Source organism: Coccinella septempunctata, chromosome X, assembly GCF_907165205.1.
Source record: "Coccinella septempunctata chromosome X, icCocSept1.1, whole genome shotgun sequence".
Lineage (NCBI taxonomy): Eukaryota > Metazoa > Arthropoda > Insecta > Coleoptera > Coccinellidae > Coccinella > Coccinella septempunctata.
Window position 1 is genome coordinate 7,402,676 of NC_058198.1, and position 23,103 is coordinate 7,425,778.

The 23,103-nt window shown below is 36.7% G+C and overlaps 1 protein-coding gene across 1 annotated transcript in view; it reads left to right on the forward strand.

Moving 5' to 3' along the window:
• The window catches only part of LOC123322019, a 36,326-nt gene that overhangs the window by 12,288 nt on the left and 935 nt on the right, over positions 1-23,103 (forward strand). The window contains exons 2-15 of the mRNA XM_044909838.1: positions 1,650-1,929; positions 2,136-2,297; positions 2,560-2,743; positions 3,063-3,206; positions 11,597-11,712; positions 11,813-11,996; positions 15,484-15,612; positions 15,964-16,112; positions 18,163-18,349; positions 21,091-21,332; positions 21,469-21,599; positions 21,656-22,028; positions 22,088-22,216; positions 22,930-23,077. Coding sequence (XP_044765773.1) covers positions 1,818-1,929; positions 2,136-2,297; positions 2,560-2,743; positions 3,063-3,206; positions 11,597-11,712; positions 11,813-11,996; positions 15,484-15,612; positions 15,964-16,112; positions 18,163-18,349; positions 21,091-21,332; positions 21,469-21,599; positions 21,656-22,028; positions 22,088-22,216; positions 22,930-23,077 — 2,390 coding nt within the window. The 5' untranslated portion in view covers positions 1,650-1,817. The remainder of the gene's footprint in view (positions 1-1,649; positions 1,930-2,135; positions 2,298-2,559; positions 2,744-3,062; positions 3,207-11,596; positions 11,713-11,812; positions 11,997-15,483; positions 15,613-15,963; positions 16,113-18,162; positions 18,350-21,090; positions 21,333-21,468; positions 21,600-21,655; positions 22,029-22,087; positions 22,217-22,929; positions 23,078-23,103) is intronic.

Here is a 23,103-nt window from a genome sequence, read left to right on the forward strand (position 1 = left end):
TTGATTTAGCAGCCTCCGAACGAGCTTGACATTGGCTGGGAAAAATCCGAATAATTGCTGGATACGATGAAAATACTCTTAATTTTCATCATATTTTTCACGAGGGAAATTTATGCGATAGAGGAAAAGTTTCCCCTGCGGACGTTTATTTTCCGTTGACTTCTGTTCGACTTTCATTTCCACATTATTTTTCAATGCTTCGACTTTATTCGATTTCAGATCATTGGTTTGATTCGGAAGGGAAGATTCTGATGAAATCAGAACTAAAGATATGTTTGGAAAAGCCACTTATGAATTCACGTAAACACGAAATCTATAGGAAGTCACCCTATATTCTTTCCAATTGAAATATCGCAGTGATAAACTAGAAATTTTCAGCAGGAATATGATAAATCTAGTTCGATCACTTTGAAATTGAATCAACTGTATTCTGATGCTCAAGGATATCGTTTCAACCCTTAAAGTTAGAATGGGGAAGATGTGGTAAGTGATACCTCATTGGAAAGGCCTTTCTATTCCGAGTTCAGCATATTTGATTTTTTCCATTCAATCCATTCGTTTTCACGAAAGAAAAGTTGGTTTTCCCTTCAAGCATGTGAGTTTTCACCCATTTCTTCTGCAGTTTCGATAATAATAAATGTTCTTTGAGGTTCTCGTACCGGTAATTTTTGATGAATAAAGGGATTATTTCAAGGAAAGAAATAAACAGTAATTTTGGATATCTGGTGTATCACCATTATCGTCGAAACAATAGAATAAATTAGGGAAAACTTGACTGATTCACACAGCATGTTCAACGACCAATTCTATACAAAATTTCAATTTGAATGTAAACTTCACTTAGTGTCCTCCAAGATTCGTACAGATGAGGGAACGTTTTTGGAATAAGACTATCAAACAACAAAATTAAGTTCTGCTGTTTATACTCACCGACATTTCGCAGATTCTCATCTGCTTCCTCAGGCCTACAGAATTGAAATACAATAATATAATAACAAAAATACACGAAACAACGGAAATTAAATACCTCCATATGCTACAAGTAACAAGATCTTGAATTCATAATGACAGAAACCAGAACAAAGTATGAACATTCAAAAAACAACGCATAAAATCACAGGACAACAAGAAAAGTAACCGCCATAAATGTCACGAATTCAAGTCATATTATTTTTGTCAAATGTTGAATTCTAAAATTCTTTTTCTCTGCTGAGGAAGCAGATGAGAATCTGCGAAACGTCGCTGAGTATATGCAGTAGTATTTAATTTAGTTGTTTGATAGTCCTATCTTCAAATTTGAATATCTCAAAAAGGAATTTGATGAATGAAAAAAACTATATATGCTGAACTCTGAATGGAAATTCCTTACAAATGAGGTATCACTTACCCCATTTAAGCTATTCAAAATATAGGAGTTGGGGTTGTAACACTAAGGGTTGAAGCGATACGTTTTTGAATTGCATCTTAAAAGTTGTCATGTAATTCGGTTGTGCGGACTATCAGAGCCACTATTTCGTTTTCAGTAGCCCACCCTGTATTTTAATCCATCAACATTTCACTCCTGTTTCTTTGAAACAGTGATTGACTTCATAAGAGTGTATGTGCATATCCATGTTCAGTAAAAACATTCTCAAATCTATTTATTCCAGATTCCTTCTCGTCATTATGCAATATACGTTGGGACTCTTCGGGGATTGTAACAGGGATGAAAAAATCATGCACTGATGAAAAAGATGATCGCCGAACATGTACAGTGAAATAGGGAAAGATCCCACCACCAGGTTGGCAGACCGTTTTCATCATCTGTAAAAACTAAAATGGGAATTCCTGATTTGCTATGTCGCGCTATAGTTTTATGGACTTTGTGGCCTTTAATGCCTCTGAATGCTCAACAATTAATGTGGACCACCATATACGTCGATGGCAACAGTAAGTTCATATCCTAACTCCACCAGAAGGCCAACAGGTGAAAGTCTTGCCGTATCATCTCAACGGACGAATATGTGGAAAATGTCACACTCAATTCAGCTGATATATCCAATATTCCTCCCCTAAAATAAGCCTGTCACCTATGGACTCATGAATTATTCCACATCGGGTGGCGTACCTTTATTGATGAGAGTTTATCTTTCCAGATCAGATCGACTTGTGGACTCAAAAAGCAGAGGGCTGCCAATGCCCATGGGACAAAAACAGCTACGAGTGTGCCTGCTGTGTGGAGAATGGAGGCTGCCCCTGTGGAAAACGTTTTCCGAATCGCTGTGCTCAGTGCGGGCTTGAGTTTTATTGCGATCATAGTAAGTATGGAAAGGAAATTCCTTGACCTTATAATGGGAATGAAATATTGAGTAGATCCCCAGAATCCCTACAGGATCACTATCTGTCTTCCAAGCCAATTCGCAAACCGGAAACCACTATATCTTCGAACCTCTCTCTGTTATACCATTCCAAAATAACCAACCCAGACTTCTCAACTTACACCTTGGAGGTTTCCCATTCTCCAAATGCACTGAGCGATGGATTCTGAAGAATATTTCGATATTATTCATTTTGTTTCAGTGTGTAACGTCAGCATTGTTTCGTCTGAGCTGAAGGAGAAATCTGGGAAAACTTTCGGTCAGATAAAATCGCCATCGTTACAAGGACCGGACTCTTGCACCTACACCTTCATTCCCGATAAAACCGAGAGGGTCGAAATACAAATTTACAGGGTGGTGAATGTTGGAAGACACAATGGAACAATGTGAGTATAATATAGTATAATAGATGTTCATTCATTTTTCCTCTTTTGTTCCTGTTCGGGTAGATTTCTAGACTAGAGTTTAGAGGGGGTTGGTTGCACTGCGAGATCTTAGGTGTTTCCTGAAGGGAGAATAGGCATAAGGAATCGAGTAAGGAGGTGCAGCATGTTCTTGTTAAGGTCCAGATACTCCTCAGATCTCGCAGTGTTAAAGATTCCAAGGAGCTTTTTCGTCTTCCAGTAAATGTAACAATTCTTAAAGATTACAAAATTTTTCGTTGATTACTTTGGAAAATACATCGATATTTTCGATCTATTTCAGATGTGTAGGAGGTTTTCTGCAACTGGCAGCTGGAACTGAACCAATGTATAGCGTCAGCGATTATCAAATATGTGGCAGCAATGAAAGATACTCTCCTCCAGTTGTTTTTTTCTCCGATGATGATATAGCAACACTTCTTCTCCAGTAAGTGTGCATTATTCTTTTCATTTTTAATCAACGACTTAGTATCTGTTCTTTTTCGCATTCTATATTCATCCTATTCGCTTTATTAGCTACTAATATTGAAAAATCCGACGAAAAAAATCTTCTTCGTGGATCAGTTAAATTTTTGGGGACGCCCTATCTACCAGATCCTTGATGCCGTCACAAACCATCTGCCAATGAGTGATTTTATCGAATAAATTCCGATTGAGAATGTTTTCAGATCATTTCATTGCTTCCAATCAAAGTATAAAAACATATGCAAGCCCCTCCTTAGACTGAAAAGACTTTTGAAGTGAAGTACCACTCGACCCACATTCCGTATTCAAGAACCTGAGGGGGAAACTTTTAACGGTGATGGAAGTTGGGCGAAGTCCCTTCCCAAACAAAAATGGAAAAACGAGAAGGGTTCAGGAAAAATCAATTGTGCGGTTAGTTATGAAAGGGCTGGTGTTTTTATATGGGACACACTATATAAATACTTGAATGACAGATAAAATAACTCAACAACATCTTTGCTGAGGTGGTGCGGCAAAAAGTTCCATACTTTTCATATTTTCATTTGAATAGTGAACCTTTGGAATTTTCACAGCTTTTCGAGACATGTAGAATTCAAAAAACAAATGGAAAAATCAGAAAAAAGGCAGTGGAAAATTACGGAATATTCTTTGCCAACAATATGTTCATAACAAGTAACGAAGCGAGAAGAGATCTACAAGAAATCGATGAATATTCGGGCCAAAAAACTAAAACTCTAATAAATTCAATCTAAAAGTGGATGCGAAGTTCTTAGGAAATAACGATGAGGGGTTTTACGGTCTGATATCAAGACCCCGGGGATCTGAAGTAACGAAACAGCACCTGTGCTGATAAACAAACGAATATCGAGAGTTTGGATTTAATCAGCACCCCCTATAAGCCATCATGTTCTTTTTTTCATTTTCCCTACAACAAGAGCACAGATTACAAGCGCGGCTTGTTTGTCATTGTTGGAATAGATCAATATTCCATTCTGTACACATCTCACGCCACCTGTCTTCACCCCAAAGGTGTTTTGGATTCTAGGATCGACTCCTTCTTCCAGATAATGAACTGAGGAATATTAGGAATTTGAATTTTTTCCACCATGCTATCGATTCTCTCAACAGTCATTTCTGGTTGAATTTCTTCATCAATTTGATATCAGATTCTGCTCCATATTTAGAGTTGAAAACATATGAAAAAAATTTCAACCCCTAAGAAAAAATTGATCCAGAATTCTCCTTTGTAACGACAAAACTCGCCTGAAACTGAAAAATTTATCGAACAAGGAGCAAATAATCATAAATGAACATTTGATGGCCAAGAATGGGCCAACTTTTGGAACGATCATCAAATTCCTGAACTTCCTAAGTTTCGTGGAGCAGTATATTCCTCAACATAGAGATCTTCCGATGAAAAACTTCAAATGCAACAACCGTTCTCACAGAACAAAGTGGAAAAATTCCGTGTTCAATTTGTGCTCAATCGCCCAATGATTCACGAAAGCTCTTCAGTTCACAAAGAACGAACCTAAAATGCATGTTTTTCCCTCTCGGTAGAGCCTTCGAATGCAAACCTTATTCAGGAAGTAGTTTCGCCAAAGGGATTTCAACAATTCCCAAACGTCGGGGAAATAACAGGTCCGTGATTTTTGCATACCTAAAATGTTCACTTCTCGATATGCAAACGTGAAACAATTCGTCGAGAAAGAAAATGGTCAAGACATAAGGAAATTTGAAATGGCATCCAACATCGATCCTCCCAGCTCAAAGGTTGAGGGGTGTTTTAATTGGTTGCACACACAACTCATCCACTAGGTTGAAAATGACGCACTATCTCAGTGAAGAATACGAGGATATATTGAAAAATTCTTAGTCTACTATGGAACCAAACAAAATTTCAATGCCAAAATATTTTATTACTCAACATATTCACCTCTTAATTGGATACACTTATTACAGCGAATCTGCAACGTCTCTAGATCTTGTTTCTTCTTGATCTGCAAACCATACCTCCGCAGCTTTTATTACCTTCTCGTTGGAAGAGATTTTACGACCTTTTAAACTTTTTTTCAGTTGACGAAAGAGATGATAGTCGGATGGAGGCAAATCTGGTAAATAAGGGGGGTGTTCTTGTAAATCAAACCCTAAATCATGAATTTTTTGTATGGCAACATGAGATTTGTGTGCAGGGGCGTTTTCCTAAAAAGACAAAACACCTTTGGATAGCTTTCCGCTTCTTTTCTCTTCAATTTTTTCCCGTAGAGTGGTCAGATAGTAATCTCCGGTTATTATTCTACCCTTATCCAAAAAATCAATCATGATTACTCCATGGCAATCCCAAAAAACTGAAGCAAGAACTTTTCCAGCAGATTTTTGGACACGAAACTTCTCAGGTCTTGGAGAACCAGAGTGTCGCCATTCCATCGATTATTGCTATATTTCTGGATCGTAGAAATGTACCCGAGTCTCATCCATAGTGAGAATTCGGTTTAAGAAGTCTAACATCGTTTTCAAATCGAGCACAGATCGAATGCGATGCTTCTACCCTTGCACGCTTTTGGTCAACATTCAAACATTTGGGGATTCATTTTGCAGCAATTTTTCTCATGTCCAAATCGACGTGAACTATATGATGAACGCGTTCGTATGAAATACTCAGTGCTTCAGATATCCGTTTTAGCCCAATTCCACAGTCTGATAAAATCATGTCATGAATTGCATCGATATTTTCAGAGACTGACACAGAAACTGACCTTTCCGATCGGTCATCATCTTCAATGGAAAATTCACCTCTTTAGAAGCTTGCAGTCCAATTTCTCACGGTCGTATACGAAGGACATTGATCACCTAGGGTATTAAGCATATCTTCGTAAATCTGCTTACCTCTTAACCCTTTTAAGTACAGGTACTTGATGATGGCTCGATACTCCAATTTTTCCATTTTCACAATTTCGGTGGACATCTTCTTTCTTTTCTTTCTCTGGTTTACTTTTTTGACCTCAAACTTCACACTGACACTTCTAATGAGTTATTGTTCGTTGCTATGGTAACGCAATATTTTTTTATGCAGGGAACTGGTCTAGGCTAACTAGATATCAATACATCCTCGTATTATTCATAATGAACCTTTGGAATCCAACACGAAACGAAAATTTAGCACGTTTGGAGAAGTGTAGAGATGATCAAGTTTTTGTCCATTCGTAACTGAAAGTTTTCACCCTTATCAAAATATACTGTAATGATAGGGTGCTCAACTTGCGTCATGAGATGGAAATCACAGCCGGACAAAAAACGTTTGGTCTGAACTTACTCCCTAACGAAATTAGTAAGTTAATTCGAAATTAAAACAGAAAACTTCCAAGTTAATGTTGTCGAAGAAAGTCAGTCGAAATTATATTCCCATCCATATATTGTCCTGTCAACTCCGATGAGTTTATAAATTATGCAAAAGTGTTTCTGAAACTCCTACAATCGTATTTTACAGTTCTACAAAGCATCTTTTTGTACCATAATTCTCACTTTCCAACCAGCACTTGATCTTGGACTACTCGAGGAGCTTTCCATTATGTCATAATTAATCTATGATGGAATCTGCATGCTAGATTACTCTCAGCGATTCCGAAATTACTGACAAACGAATTTAGTTTACCCAGCATCTTAATTCCCTGATTGTGGCTCTTCACGGGGTTACAATTCCTGTTTGAAACAATGCTTTTTACTACCTCTAGTTAGGAATTTCATTTGAGGCTTTCATTTTAATTCTCTTCAAAGAGATGGAGTTTCCAACCTTACTGTATCGTTATAACTAGATCACTTTTGTATTATTGCTACAAAAGGACTGGGGGAGTTAATTAATTTTGGGGATATTACCCTTCAGGTACAGCGAACCTAGTGCTTCTACATTCACAAATGAATACACAGGATGTTTCGGAACATCCCTATTTTGAATAGACTCAGAAAATAGTACATTTTCACCACGTGGCCTATGCTACGCTATCACAATGTCCAATGGCAATGTTAAATACACACAATAAGGAAGACTTTTAGCTATTAATGAACCTGCGTTTTTTTCTGAGTTTAAGAAAGAGCTTTGATAATCTTTCAGATCCTTAATATTCTTATGAATTTTATCCAGAGTTTGATATTTCTTTCAAATGCTAAATTTGGTTGAAGTAATCTGTTTCTTGTTCAATTCTAAACGGAAAATAACTTTTCGTATAAAACAGAATATTTCTCATTTTTTTAAACCTGATGAAAGTAATTCAATCTTGGGGTGTTTCAAGGGAAATCAAGACAAAGTCAGTAGTAACACACAAAATTCATACTTTCTATTCTGTAGAAAAATACTCGAACAGGTGAATTTTTTTTCAAGATACTTCCATGTATAATTGAGGAATTTGTCATGCACCCTCTACGAGGGGTGCAGATAATTGAGTTTTTCATATGGCAACCCCAACCTTTTGTGCCAGAATTGTATCGAACTTCAGACGAGTTCTTTTTTATAGGAATGAAATGGTTAAACTTATCGAATTCGAATTTTTACTTTTTATGTATTTACTACCCTACGCAAAAGTTAATCATTCAATCTCTATAATAAAAAAGGGTTGATAAAAAATTCTCATAAACGACTTCAACAAAAATTAAGGGTTGCAAATTAAAAACAAAACTACATATCGCACATATCTGGGTGTATGACGAACTGCTCAATTATGAATGAAAAGTTGCGTAATTAAAAATAAAAATGGATGTGTCCGAACTTTTTTATACAAAAGTGAACACCGAAGTTACGAGTTTTGTGCCTTACTTTTCTCACTCTCTCTATATCGAGGCCACTCCTGAGTTCGTGATATTTCCAAGAATATTTGTGTGGGTCACAACTCTCCTGATACAGAAACAATACCACTGTTGACAATATTCATCAAGCCAAATAAGCAGCATTGATTTCAGAAGAGGAAGGGTGAATTTGAAAATTAAATTTCGAATTGATAATTCATACCGCCCAGTAGAAATTTCCAATTGAAATTCAGCTGACATCGATCATGCCTGAATCCTGCGTGTATATTCGATAGGAGTTTTTATTGTCGGATTCGGTGCATTTATGCAAATCTCAAAGGACCTTGTTGTCAATGTAATTATGTTTCAGTACACAAATTCCGCCACCCCAGAATGGCCGAATCAACATGGGGTTATATTGTTTCAACGCCACCAACCCCCTTCTAACGATTTTTCTGGGCAGAAACAGGGCAAGCTGAACTATGGTCTAGTCCTAGTTAGTTAGAATTTAATTTTCGGTTCGTTATTTCGAATAATGAACCTTCGGGATCGAGCAAAAAATACTTAAACTGTCACTCAGAGTGTGTCAATCTGAAAAGGTTACCACCCTTAATATCTCGACCCCCATGCAAAATCATTAAAAATGCAAAAACAGGTTAACTTTGGTTCATAGGGAGATGAGGAGTGTTCCCGTGAGCGTGATGATGGCAACCCTTAAAATCTTAAATGGGAGGGGGGTTTGAGTGACATCTTGTTAAAGGTATTTCGATTGCCACACACTTAACTTTATTGTTAGAACTTCCGAAAAATAAGAAAAAAGAGTGGAAAAGTTACGATAGTTGTGAGGAAACATCAAAATTTTCAAAATTTTTTCCACTATTTTGTAGACAAAAATAGAACCTTACGGCATGCTGTGCGTATTCTTACTATCAATTCTTTTACATCTAAGGCACAACCGACTTTGAATATCCCCAGAGGAAAAATGTGAAGGTGTCAAATCTGAGAAGCGTGGTGGCCATTCAAACGACTCTCTTCTACGATTGCTAAATTCGAAATCATATTTCCTTCCTCATCAAGTTAATTTTCTTGTCTTAATGTATTAACGGATCTATAATTTCTTCAAACAGATTCGAATGAATATAATCAGTTAGGTATTCTTCAATGAATATAGGTCTAATCTAATCACAACATTTCCTAGAATACCAGAGGAGAAATACGTTCAGAGAAAAACCAGAACTCCCAGATGACATGATCAACATTTTTTTTAAGTATTATTTGTTGCATTCTTCAGTTATGTTCTTCATTTCTTCAGAATAATTGAATGAGCTCTACAAGTGAATAACGATTTGAAATTATTTTTACGTATGATGGCTTTTTCCTTTACATGTCCCAAAACGTGAACTGACAAATTTTCAGGAGGGGTTAGATTTCTTTCTCAAGGGTCGATTTCAAAGGTCCATCATTGAAAATATTGTACAGAAATCATCGAAATAATACTGATATCAGTGGGAAAGTAAGAATATCTCGACCCCCATGCAAAATCATTAAAAATGCAAAAACAGGTTAACTTTGGTTCATAGGGAGATGAGGAGTGTTCCCGTGAGCGTGATGATGGCAACCCTTAAAATCTTAAATGGGAGGGGGCACCTTGTTAAAGGTATTTCGATTACCACACACTTAACTTTATTGTTAGAACTTCCGAAAAATAAGAAAAAAGAGTGGAAAAGTTACGATAGTTGTGAGGAAACATAAAAATTTTTACTGTAAGAAATTTTCAAAATTTTTTCCACTATTTTGTAGACAAAAATAGAACCTTACGGCATCCCGTGCGTATTCTTACTATCAATTCTTTTACATCTAAGGCACAACCGACTTTGAATATCCCCAGAGGAAAAATGTGAAGGTGTCAAATCTGAGAAGCGTGGTGTCCATTCAAAGGACTCTCTTCTACTATTGCTAAATTCGAAATCATATTTCCTTCCTCATCAAGTTAATTTTCTTGTCTCAATGTATTAACGGATCTATAATTTCTTCAAACAGATTCGAGTGAATATCATCAGTTAGGTATTCTTCAATGAATATAGGTCTAATCTAATCACAACATTTCCTAGAATACCAGAGGAGAAATACGTTCAGAGAAAAACCAGAACTCCCAGATGACATGATCAACATTTTTTTTGAATATTATTTGTTGCATTCTTCAGTTATGTTTTTCATTTCTTCAGAATAATACATTGAATGAGCTCTACAAGTGAATAACGATTTGAAATTATTTTTACGTATGATGGCTTTTTCCTTTACATGTCTCAAAACGTGAACTGACAAATTTTCAGGAGGGGTTAGATTTCGTTCTCATTGGTCGATTTCAAAGGTCCATCATTGAAAATATTGTACAGAAATCATCGAAATAATATTGATATCAGTGGGAAAGTAAGAATAGTGGGACGTTCAGTCAGAAATGAAGGGAAAAAGGGAAAACGAAGCGGGAAGACCTGAGGAATTGTGGAGATACCCAAAAATGCTCATTCTTTTCATCGCAAATTCCGCGTGTATGAATTTCGCGCAGCCGGCAATGAACGAAGATTTCAATCGCACATCAAAGATAGTGTCGCCATTGAAATTTCCATAAATCGCTCAAGTAACCGAAATCGAGTGAATTTTTTTTTCTACCAAGTGATTGTAGGCACGGAGCAATCTTCCTTTTTCGAACTTTGATGTGGTAATATTGTCTGCCTTCTCACAAAATTCATAGCGAAATGCCTTTCCTGGGGCTGCATCACGTGAATATAAGAGTGAAAACATCCGAGGAAATAAAGTGACGAAGAGAATGGCATAAAACGAACGTGCTTTAAATTCTTTAGGAGTCAAAGGAAAAATGAATACTTATGCTTAGAATTGTGCCGCCGCTTTTAAAAATGAAGTGCCTGCCAGAAGGGAAACGTTTTCTGTGGAACGAGAGGTCCGATTCCAATAGGCGTCCGTTTGTACAGATATATGGAAATATGCGGATCCGTAGGAAAGTTTTCGCAAACAAACGAAATTTCTATAATTTCACGTGTACGGCTATGGCTTTGGCGCCCTACAAGCAGCGAACGTGGCCATGAAGAGAGACAGATTGAATTTCGAATTATTCGGAAATAAAACAATCCTCAATCCTATCATTTCACCAATTCGCACAACAAGCATAACGAGTGAAAGTCGAAATGGAAGTTGAACCATTGTTGTACTAATTGGGAAGTTTTCTCCTCAAAATATATGTTTATATTTGTCACGAAGTCTTGAACTCTGAATATCAAAAAGCGACAACAATACTGCATCTCTAATCCCCAAAGTATTGGAGCTTTAAAATCGGAGAATTGAACATTAAAAATATGGTACTATGATATACGATACACAGGGTTTTTCACAGCCTATTAAACGTTTATTGAGAACGGATCATAGGATTGTTTTGACAATTTGGCTTCTGGTCTATCTGACTAAAATATACCACAAACTTTGTTATTTAAAATGGAACACCCTTTTCATTATGAATTTTTCGCTTCTCTATTCCAATATCTCCCTGACATTTTCTTGCAGGATAACGGAAAAAACCAGTAGATCTCAATTCTTGGCATACTTCAGTTTCACATCGAAAAATAACACTGAAGGCTTGTCGTATCGGCCTAAGGGAGGGATGAGACTCCAGAACACAGGTAGGTTAACGCACAAAGCTAAATTCGGAATTATTTTATTTTCCACTCCAAGAATGCAATGCATTTTACAAAGGCTCTGACATGTTAACTTCATACGCAGATTGCGACTGGCTTTATCAGGATTTTGCTTGTAACAAATCTGCCCTCTCCGGGATTTCTTGTACCCTCGCCAGTCCGGGATACCCTGGTGTCTACCCTCCCCACAGACAGTGTAAATATCACATCACGTCGAGCCATGAAAACGTGTCGGTGAGAATCAGTCTCACTGCTCTCTCTCTACCAACGTAAGTACAGTTTATTTCGTTTTATTCCTCTGTTCATGATCTATTGTTGTGAAATTAATTGCTCCTTCCTCTATACGCCCACGAAATTATACATCAATTCGAAATATAATCATTTCTGGTCACGCACTCAACGATAGTTTTCGCGCAACTGCGTGGAAAGTAATGTCCATATAAGACGCTCGCTTTCGGCGCCTGCGAACTGATATCCGTTCTCTCACTATTATTGAAATAGTTTTTCATCAGAATATTACGCAAATTTCTTCATTTATAGTAAGGCTACTACTTCAAGGGGATGGTTTGAAGAACTAGAAATTATTTATCGAACAGGAAAGCGCAACTTACAGGCGGGTAGGGTAGGTCAAATAACTACCGAAACATACGATATTCCACACGTTTCTGCAGCTACTTTTTCAGTAACGAAGAACATTCAACCTATAAATATCCACGAGAACTGAAAAATCCACAGGAAGTTTTCATAGGTGCATTCGCCATTTTGCACCCATATATCATTAACATAACGTTCTGTATTTCTTGGTATTTTCGAAGGTATTTTTGGGTATTCTCGAAGGTCAACTTTCGACACAAGTATCTCCCAGAAAAATCATCGTAGATATAAATGTGATACATACCTACTCTACAAGAGCAACTCTTAAGATGATAAATCTCAAACTTTATCGTTACTTTAGGGGGGGCATAATTTTATACATACATTTGAAATTCTGAAAGGTGTTTGTTGATATAAAATATCTTTATGATTGTAATATAAGCTATATGTTTGGAAGTAAACTACTTTGAAACTTATTCTCATCTGGAGAGGGAAATAAGATCATTTTTCGATATTCGAAAAAATATTTCTCTCGAGTTCTCAGAGGGTGGGCCATGGCCCCATGTACTTGTACTGTAGTACACTCTGTAGAGTGGAAAATATTCGTAACGACCACGAAACCACAATTCACAAGGGTTCGGTAGGACAAACTCCTATGACATCTCAAATTCTCAACGTAGAATTAAGGTATAGTGTTACTAACATCGTTAACCTGATTGCTCTTCATCTCTCTCTCTCGATGATTATACAGCATTTCCACAAAGGCCCCGAATTAGTCTACACTTTTATTTCTGATAGTTCAACAATTTGTACGAGCTACGAATTGATCTATTATATAACTTCGCGAAGGGAGAGCTGAGGAAACGTGAAAGCAAAGGCAATTTTTCAAGGGAAAATATCTCATTTCCCACCGGGGAATTAAAAAGGTGGAGCTACGCACGAAATTACTGTAGCATGGTTCTCGAGGGGAAAAAGAATTAGTTATTTTTTGTAGTGAGATAGTTTGTGAGACTTATTTTATCGCTAGTGCAAATGGGGCCACATTATAACGATGGAATATGGAGGGTATAAACTAATTTCGTGGATCCATATCCTCCAACATTCTTGTTAGGACAAGCTGACGAAATGAACGTGGATATGATTTTTTTTCCACAAATAGCCTTTCTATTATGGTACAATTTTTTATATCGGAAGAAGGAAAAACTGCTGGATCAAAAATGAGAACGTCCTATTTTTCCACTTTCATCGAAAATATTACGAAATATGGATGATGTAAGCCTCATCTCGCTAATTCATATTCATCAATGTTTGAATTAATCGACTCCGACAGGACCAGCTGATAAACCGAAAACAAAAGCAAATTGAAAACAAAAAACAAGTTTAGGCCCCCAAAAATGCCATATTTTTTCATCCCCTGTGAAAATAGGAGTATACATCACTTATCATGTGGATTTATATTTTCCAATGTTTCGATTAGTTTCAGTCGAATCTACGCTAGAAAAGCTCACAAACCAAACACGAAAATGAATCAAAATTATTGTTTTTTACGTAAATTTCGTCAGATATCTGTCAATTTTTTAGGAAACCGTAGGTAACTGACATTTTTCAAATATTGGAATTTTAGTCATCATATCTTCCTTACTAAAGGTGAGAACATTTGTGAAACTTCAAATTTCTGAAGTCTGATTAAATACTCAGTCATATGGAGTTGACACGCTTGAAAACTCCACAATAAAAAACCTGCACCGGCGCTTTCGCCATTTTGCAACAATCATTTCCCCCACAATTTTTTCTGTTGTTCTCGCTCACCAATAAATGAACATCTACATCGAACACAGCACAGTATCTAGCTGAATTATTTCTGCAGACGCCTCGAAAACTGTAATGACATACACGTAACCACATTGCAACAGAGTTCCGTAAAGCAAACCTCTATGACATCTCAAATTCACAGCGTAGAGTTAAGGTATTGTATTACTAACATCGTTAACTAGATTGCTCCCCATCCCTCCCCCACCGATTATACAGCATTCCCACAAAGATCTCGAATTAGTCTCCACACTTCAAAATTTCCAATAGCTGCAGAATTTGTAGAGCGACGAATTGATGTATAATTTTGCGAACGGAGGAAACGCAGAGAAGGCATGGGCGATATTCACAACGGAAAATATCTCATTTCCCACAAGGGAATAAAAAGGGTGGAACTACGCACAAAATTACTGTAACTTAGATCCCGAAGGAGACAACGAATTACTTCTGTCTTGTACGGGGATAGTTTGCGGAACGGAAGACTTTTTTATCGCTCAGAAATATATCATTTCGACGGAAAAGAGGGACATGCAGGCGAAGTGTAAGACCAAACAACTGCCGAAACGTACGATAATAATTTCCCTATCTGAAAAAGGGGGACAAACGAGAAAAACTTGATCTGATGTATTTTCAGATAAAATATTCTCGACACGGATCTTGAAACGGGCCAATTCGTGGAATTGTTGCTTTCATGGATTTCTTCGATGACGAATTTGGCAATTCGAAGCTAATCAATCAATAAAAAAACTTGAAAACACCCGATTTAATAAGAAAATATATATCGGTGCATTCGCCATTTTGCAACCAAATATTTTTCTCGCTAACACAATCACACGTTGTAACATTCTTACTATTCTCGTTCCTGTGGACTAGATATTCGAAATAGATGGAAAATTCATAAAAGCAGGCAAGCGTTTCCCATTTCTTTTCTGTTTTCTTTTCCCTAATACCGAAGTGCAAACTTGAGGAACCTATTTTCAGTTCAGTGATCATCGTTATCATTCAAATTGCGCTATCATGACAGATTTAGTTGAAATAATATGAATTCTGTGATATTTTTCGTGTGTTCAACAGAAGATATTTTTAAGGGGAGAGTGGAGTATCGAACCAGTATATAGAAGCTGCAAAATTTTCTGTTTGTCTTCCAGATTCTATCGAAAATGATTTATAGAGTTAAAAAGCCAAAAACTTGTATTCCACGAGTAAGAGAGAAAAGAGGGAAACGCTACTCTAGACAATATTTCGACAAACCATATCGCTGAAACTTTCCCATTGTTCGTATCAGATTCCATTTCGATATTCCATTATTGTTTCCACGTATTCAACAATCTAGATGATCTCATTGTTTCGCAGGAACTGTAAAACTGATTACATATCGATTTATAATGGTACCACCAGAAGTAGTCCCTTATTGACACGAATATGTGGCAATCAACGGAAAACAGTGGAGTATTCTGCACCCAATCTCTTATTGGAATTCAGGTAGGCGTTTATATGACAGATTCTCGCACACCACCTTTTCATTATATCGTGAGATGAAAAGAATCATTTAATTAAATATATCTCTCCATCAGATGATGATATTCATGATATGTTGCAAGTAATTCACTATCAATCTGAAATTGAGGACATATTTATATGGAAAGCTCATTATTTATACCTTTACTTCATATTCCATAGACTGTCCCTTGTCAAGAAGGGAATTAACAACGAAATCTCCAATTCCTGAACGAGAAGTAGCTTTTTCATGTCAGAATTTATTTTTATTCCCTCTGATCACCCAGGTCTCTAGGAAACCTCTCATTAACTCATTTTATATAAATACTTCCCCAGTACCGGATCGCAAAGACCGCCATTCTCTTTCAATGGATTCGTAGCCAATTTAAAATTTCTCTGGAAAAATGCATCGACTCCTCAACCTACGCAAATATCTGTTATAACTGAAGACACAACAAAACCCACAACAACAGCTGTTTCTACAGGTGAGTTGCAATTTTTTCCTTTTCGCAAAATTCGATAATGAGCAGAAATATCATTGGTCATATATTAGGAACTTCGTTTCTTTCGGAATGGGATTTTTCTTATCTGTATGATTTCAATTCTCGAAAATTGAAGTGAATATTCGAGAGCCTATCTCGACTAGAATTACCAGAAACAGCCAAAATCAATTAATTTGGGATACCATGTACAATCTATCAGGATTCGACCTGTATATTATACGAGGATATATTGAAAAATTGTTAGCTTACTATAGAACCAAACAAAATTTCAATGTCAAAATATTTTATCACTCAACTTCTCCTCTGAATTGGATACATTTATTACAGCGAACCTGCAACGTCTCTAGACATTTCAAAAAAAATGTTTCTTCTTGCTCTGCAAACCAGACCTCCACAGCTTTTATAACCTCCTCGTCGGAAGAAAATTTACGATTGTTTAAACTATTTTTCAGATGAAGAAAGAGAAGATAGTCGGATGAAGCCAAATCTGGTGAATAAGGGGGGTGTTCTAGTAATTCAAACCCTAAATCACGAATTTTTTGCATGGCAACATGAGATTTGTGTGCAGAGGCGTTGTCCTGCAAAAACAAAACACCTTTAGATAGCTCTGCGAGTCTTTTCTCTTCAATTTTTTCCCGTAGAGTGTTCAGTAATGTAGAATAGTAATCTCCGGATATTGTTCTACCCTCATCCAAAAAATCAATCATGATTACTTCATGGTAATCCCAAAAAACTGAAGCAAGAACTTTTCCAGCAGATTTTTGGACACGAAACTTTTTAGGTCTTGGAGAACCAGAGTGTCTCCATTCCATCGATTGTTGGCTTTGTTTCTGAATCGAAGAAATGTACCCAAGTCTCATCCATAGTAACAATTCGGTTCAAGAAGTCCACATCATTTTCAAATCGAGCACAGATCGAACGCGATGCTTCTACCCTTGCACGCTTTTGGTCAACATTAAAACATTTGGGGATTCATTTTGCAGCAAATTTTCTCATGTCCATATTGACTTGAACTATATGATGAACGCGTTCGTATGAAATATTCAGTGCCTCAGATATCCGTTTTAGTCTAATTAGACCCTCTGACAAAATCATGTCATGAACTGCATCGATATTTTCGGGGACTGGCACAGAAACTGGCCTTCCCGATCAGTCATCATCTTCAATGAAAAAATTACCTCATTTGGAGCTTGCAGTCCAATTTTTCACGGTCGCATACGAAGGACATTGATCACCAAGGGTATTATGCATTTTTTCGTAAATCTGCTTACCTCTTAACCCTTATGAATACAGGTACTTGATGATGGCTCGATACTCCAATTTTTCGATTTTCACAATTTCGGTGGACATCTTCTTTCTTTAAATTCATTGCGTAACTCTGGTTTACTTTTTTGACCTCAAACTTCACACTGATACTTCTAATGAGTTATTTTTCGTTGCTATGGTAATGCAATATTTTTTTTATGCATGGAACTGGTCTAGGCTAACTAGATATCAATACATCCTCGTAACATGTTTTACAAATTATCCACTTCAATTTTTGAGCAGTGTATAACTCGAACTCTAGTTAGAAAAATCAATAGACAACAGTATGGAAAAAACTTCCATTCAATACTTGTTTTATCGATTTGAATTTCAAAACGCTGTGGAAGACTGAAATGTATCTTTAACTAACTGACTCTCAATATCAGCTGCTTCTGCCTAAGACCAGACAGAAAAATCACAGGTTCGTGTCCTAAAGTTAGGACACGAAGTTCATTAACATCCATTATTGAGTGAATTGTGCCCCCATTTCGAATTGTTCCAAACTGAGCTCAGCTATCTACGGTTCAACGAAGACGCCTTATTCAAAGTTTAAAAAAAAAATTCTCAGACACGAATCGATGGAGTTTCAAGAAAGGGCACGTCGGACTTCAGAACGAAGTCATGAAAAATTGAGGACCGCTGAGGCGAACTATAAACTCGATATGAAAAACCCGTTCGTGAAGTTGTTCTATCTTATTACACCCCCTCAAAAATTTATTTTTCATAGTGGTCACAACCAGATCGACGCCGACTACTGCCACTGCCTCTGGATGCGACATCTTTATTTCCGGCAATAACAGCCGTTATGGATACTTTGATAGCAGGGAAAATGAGTGGTATCCAATATGTCGTTTGGTATTCTTCGGACGTACCAGCGATGTGGTCCACATCTCGTTGTTCAATTATCGATTGAGGTGAGTTTTCATTCCAGACTGACCTGGATCTTAAAAACATACGATGTCATAAAAGTATATTCGATAAATCGATTACTTTCACACACCCGTTTAGCCGCGATATTGAAAACTGTAATTCAAAATAAGATTGACAATATGGTTTACACAGGAACCACTTGAAAATAATCAAATTTTCATACGAACATAAATTAATTTGCACTTCGAACGTGCATGCGGATGAGCATGAATTATTTTGCACTCCGGAAGAATGGCATTTATGCTCCGGACAAGTATGATTGGCAATTTGGAACAGAATTCGGTAAAACCGCTGAATTTTTAGTGGAGTGGAATGGATTTTCACGTAGGCAAAAATTTGCACAGAATAGGCGTCATAAATGTCGAGAAGTAACAGTATGCTTTTTCAGGGTGAAATTTGCACTAGAACAGAAAATTTGCATTTGAGTGGAACATCTTAAGATTCTGAGCGAAAAATTACCACGTATTTGGTTGAATAAATAATAAATAGTTGAGCATTAACGTGATGAATGCGTGCTTTGAAGTACATTTTGTGGAACCGCGAAAATTTGCACCAGGGCGGAAAATCAAATTGAAATTTGTCGTAATGAATGCGCACCTGGAAAAAATTTTGAGAAAAAACAAACAAATTACAATAGCGTAAACATCTGCATTGGTATTCGCCTTTTGGTTGAATCAGTTTCCATTTTAGAGTCGCGATTTTGCTATTAGGCGAAAATTTGCACTCAGGTTGAATGAATAAGCTCGTTGATGAAAAATTTAGAGTTCAGCTGAATAAATTTCATATTTAATTGATAATGAATTCGCAAATTGACGCTATAGATATGATTCTGTGCAGAAAATTTGCACTAGGGCGAAAAATTTGCACTTGGGCGGATAATCAAATAGAAATTTGTCGCAATGAATGCACACCTGGAAAAAGTTTTGAGGAAAAACACACAAATTGCAAAAGCGTTAAAATCCGCATTCCAAATTTGCATTTTGGAGTCGACATGTTGCTATTAGGCAAAAATTTGCACTCAGGTTAAATTAATATGCTTGTTAATGAAAAATTTAGAGTTCAGCTGAATAAAGTTCATATTTTATTGATAATATTTTCGCAAATTGACGCAATATATATGATTCTGTGCAGAAAATTTGCGCTAGGTCGAAAAATTTGCACTACGGTGGAAAGCCAAATTGAAATTTGTCGTAATGAATGCACACCTGGAAAAAATTTAGAGAAAAAACAGACAAATTGCAAGAGCGTTGAAATTTGCATTGGTATTCGCCTTTTGGTTGAATTAATTTCCATTTTAGAGTCACGATTTTGCTGTTAGGCGAAAATTTGCACTCAGGTTGAATGAATAAGCTCGTGGATGAAAAATTTTCAGTTCAGCTGAATAAATTTCATATTTAATTGATAATGAATTCGCGAATTGACGCTATAGATGTGCTTCTGTACCGAAAATTTGCACCAGGGCGAAAAATTTGCACTTGGGCGGAAAATCAAATCGAAATTTGTCGCAATGAATGCACACCTGGAAAAAGTTTTGAGGAAAAACACACAAATTGCAAAAGCGTTAAAATCTGCATTAGTATATTCACCTCTGGGTTGGATTAATTTGCATTTTGGAGTCGACATGTTGCTACTAGGCCAAAATTTGCACTCAGGTTAAAGTAATATGCTTGTAGATGGAAAATTTAGAGTTCAGCTGAATAAATTTCATACTTAATTGATAATGAATTAGCAAATTGACGCTATAGATATGCTTCTGTGCCGAAAATTTGCACTAGGGCGAAAAATTTGCACTTGGGCGGAAAATCAAATCGAAATTTGTAGCAATGAATGCACACCTGGAAAAAGTTTTGAGGAAAAACACACAAATTGCAAAAGCGTTAAAATCTGCATTGTTATATTCACCTCTGGGTTGGATTAATTTGCATTTTGGAGTCGACATGTTGCTATTAGGCAAAAATTTGCACTCAGGTTAAATTAATATGCTCGTGGATGAAAAATTCGAAGTTAAGCTGAACAAAGTTCATATTTAATTGATAATAAATTCGCAAATTGACGCTATAGATATGATTCTGTGCAGAAAATTTGCGCTAGATGGAAAAATTTGCACTACGGCGCAAAACCAAATTGAAATTTGTCGTAATGAATGCTCACCTGGAAAAAAATTTGAGAAAAAACAGACAAATTGCAAGAGCGTTGAAATCTGCATTGGTATTCGCCTTTGGGTTCAATTAATTTGCATTTTAGAGTCGCTATTAGGCGAAAATTTGCACTCAGGTTAAATAAATATGCTTGGATGGAAAACATACAGTTCAGCTGAATAAAGTTCATATTTAATAGATGATAAACTCGCAAATTAACGCTGTAGATGAGCTTCTGTGCAGAAATTGGCACTCGGGAAGAAGTAAAACCCTTTTCGCATATGTATGAAATGAGTGTGCACTTTAGAATTGAGGATAATACAAAAATTATTATTATCCATGATGAAAAGTTTGTTAATGAGTAAAATAAATAAACATGTAGGCGAAATGTTGAATTGAAATTGATTTTGACCTTCAGGAAAATACAAATTTGAAAATATTGCAATTAGGTCAGAGCAAACTATTTTTATTGAGCCTTTGGTTCTTCACTTCAATTGAAACATCAATTATTTTAATGGCGTCATTAATAAGCTTTCGGATTCCACGAATGAAATTAACGGAATAAACGTCTGAAACTCTTCTCGCAGGTCCCCATCCTGCAGATCAGTGATAGAAGTCATTGATAGCAATGTCGAGGACAAACGAAACATGATAGAGAGAATATGCAGCCCGACAACAAAGCAGATAAGAGAGCACAGTGACGAAACAACGGCACAGAAAACTTATCTATCAACAGGAAATTCTATCATCTTAACCTTCCGTAGAAACTCGAACTCAGCCAGCACCAGCGAAGCCGAGTTCCTTTCCGGTGCCTACTATTTTCACGATGGTGAGAAAAAAAAATAGTACACTCACAAACTCGGGGTCAGGATTCCCTTATTTCAATGAATTTCAGGGACAAAAGCAATTCTTCATTATAACTCAATACTTTTATGAACCTCATGATAATCACTATCTTCTTGCAGAACAACTGAGTGGTACCATGATACCCAAGACCCTTTGTGATGTGAGGTATAATGGAGCCACCAGTCCACTAGCTGGTATGATCGACAACCCTGGGAGTCAGTCATTATTCAAGACCCTGGATGGACCTTTGGTAGGCTTATAAAACGCCTATTCCCATCATCCCTCTACTCAAACCCTAAATTTCAGACATGTCGACAACAATTCGTGCCGTCTGCTAATCAAAGCATCACCATTAAAGTTCAGATGGTCGAGAATACGCCAAAAGAACACAGCTGCACTACCCAGTGCGGAGATCATGGTTGTAGGTGCGTTTGGAAGACTGCCATGAGGAATGTAGATTATCTTGTGCTTCTCGGTGAGAACGAATTCAACATCGCCTGCCTTTGCGGCCCTTCACTAGTAGAATGGTTGCCCGTGAGTGTGAGGACTTGGGGCCCTTTGACCATCTTGTATTCGATAGCGAGATATAATTGGAATAACAAGGGTTTGACATTTTCTGCTTCCTACTCGTTTAACACTGATGGAATTTGTGGGGAACACGTATACACTGTTCACTCAGGTGATTGATTGAGGTTCTGCTACCTCAAATTCATCGTATATGGACTTTTTTTTTTTTAGGAGAAATCGTGATGAACCACCAGAACCCAGCTGAGAATTTGAACAGTTTCAATTACCAAAGCTGCACCTGGATTTTGCATTCCAATGTAGAACGTCAGCTTGAATTAGACATTTCTTCAACACAAAACCGTAAGGCCCTTCAACAACCACGAACTGAAAGTTGTACCTACACTATATGACATCAAAATAATATCAGTTTGAATATTTCAATCTTGTTGCTTTTTTTTTAACGATAACAGTCTTCAGTGGACTGTTTGTGTTTTCCCACACAGTATCGAAGATTGAGAAACATGTACTCTAAGAAATTGATGTAATATTCAGACTACTAATGGGTGCCACTCAGTAAATACAGCTAGGTTGTGAATGTAAAGAAGCGGAAAACTTTGAGGGGCGATTTCTGGTCAAAAAATAGTGTGGGACTAAGCAGACCCTTGAAGATGGAACCTGAAAAGCAGTTTTTTGAATATTTTTTCTCAAAAACCTTTTCTTCAAGCAGTAAATTACAAAATAAGAGACCTTGTTCATAACGAATCAAGCTATCAAAAATTAGTTTTTCAATGGTATAAATATGAATAAGGAAAGGAGTTTCTTGCGGAACAAATTTTATATGAAAACACCACGAAATTTTTGTAACCCCTTCTGGCTCCTATAGAATAATGTCTGCTCAATTTGATTCCTGGTTTCTCTGAATGAAATTAAAAATTGCTTTTCAGTTATTGCCATCTTCATGGATTTATATATAAGCAGGTCTATTCAAAAAACAAAAATTTATATGAAAACCCCATACTATTTTTGACAAGGATTCATTTACATATATATTCAATGTTCAAATGCTGTTTCAGGTCCTTGTACTGCCTGGAATATAACTGTTCACGACTATGACCCAGATGCCCTGAAGAAATATTTAGGAAGCACATTATACACTTTTTGCTCAAGAGATAACAGCAAGCTTTTTGTATTACCATGGAAGTTAAATACTGTTGTTGTTAGGTGAATATCAATTTCATGCCAGTAAA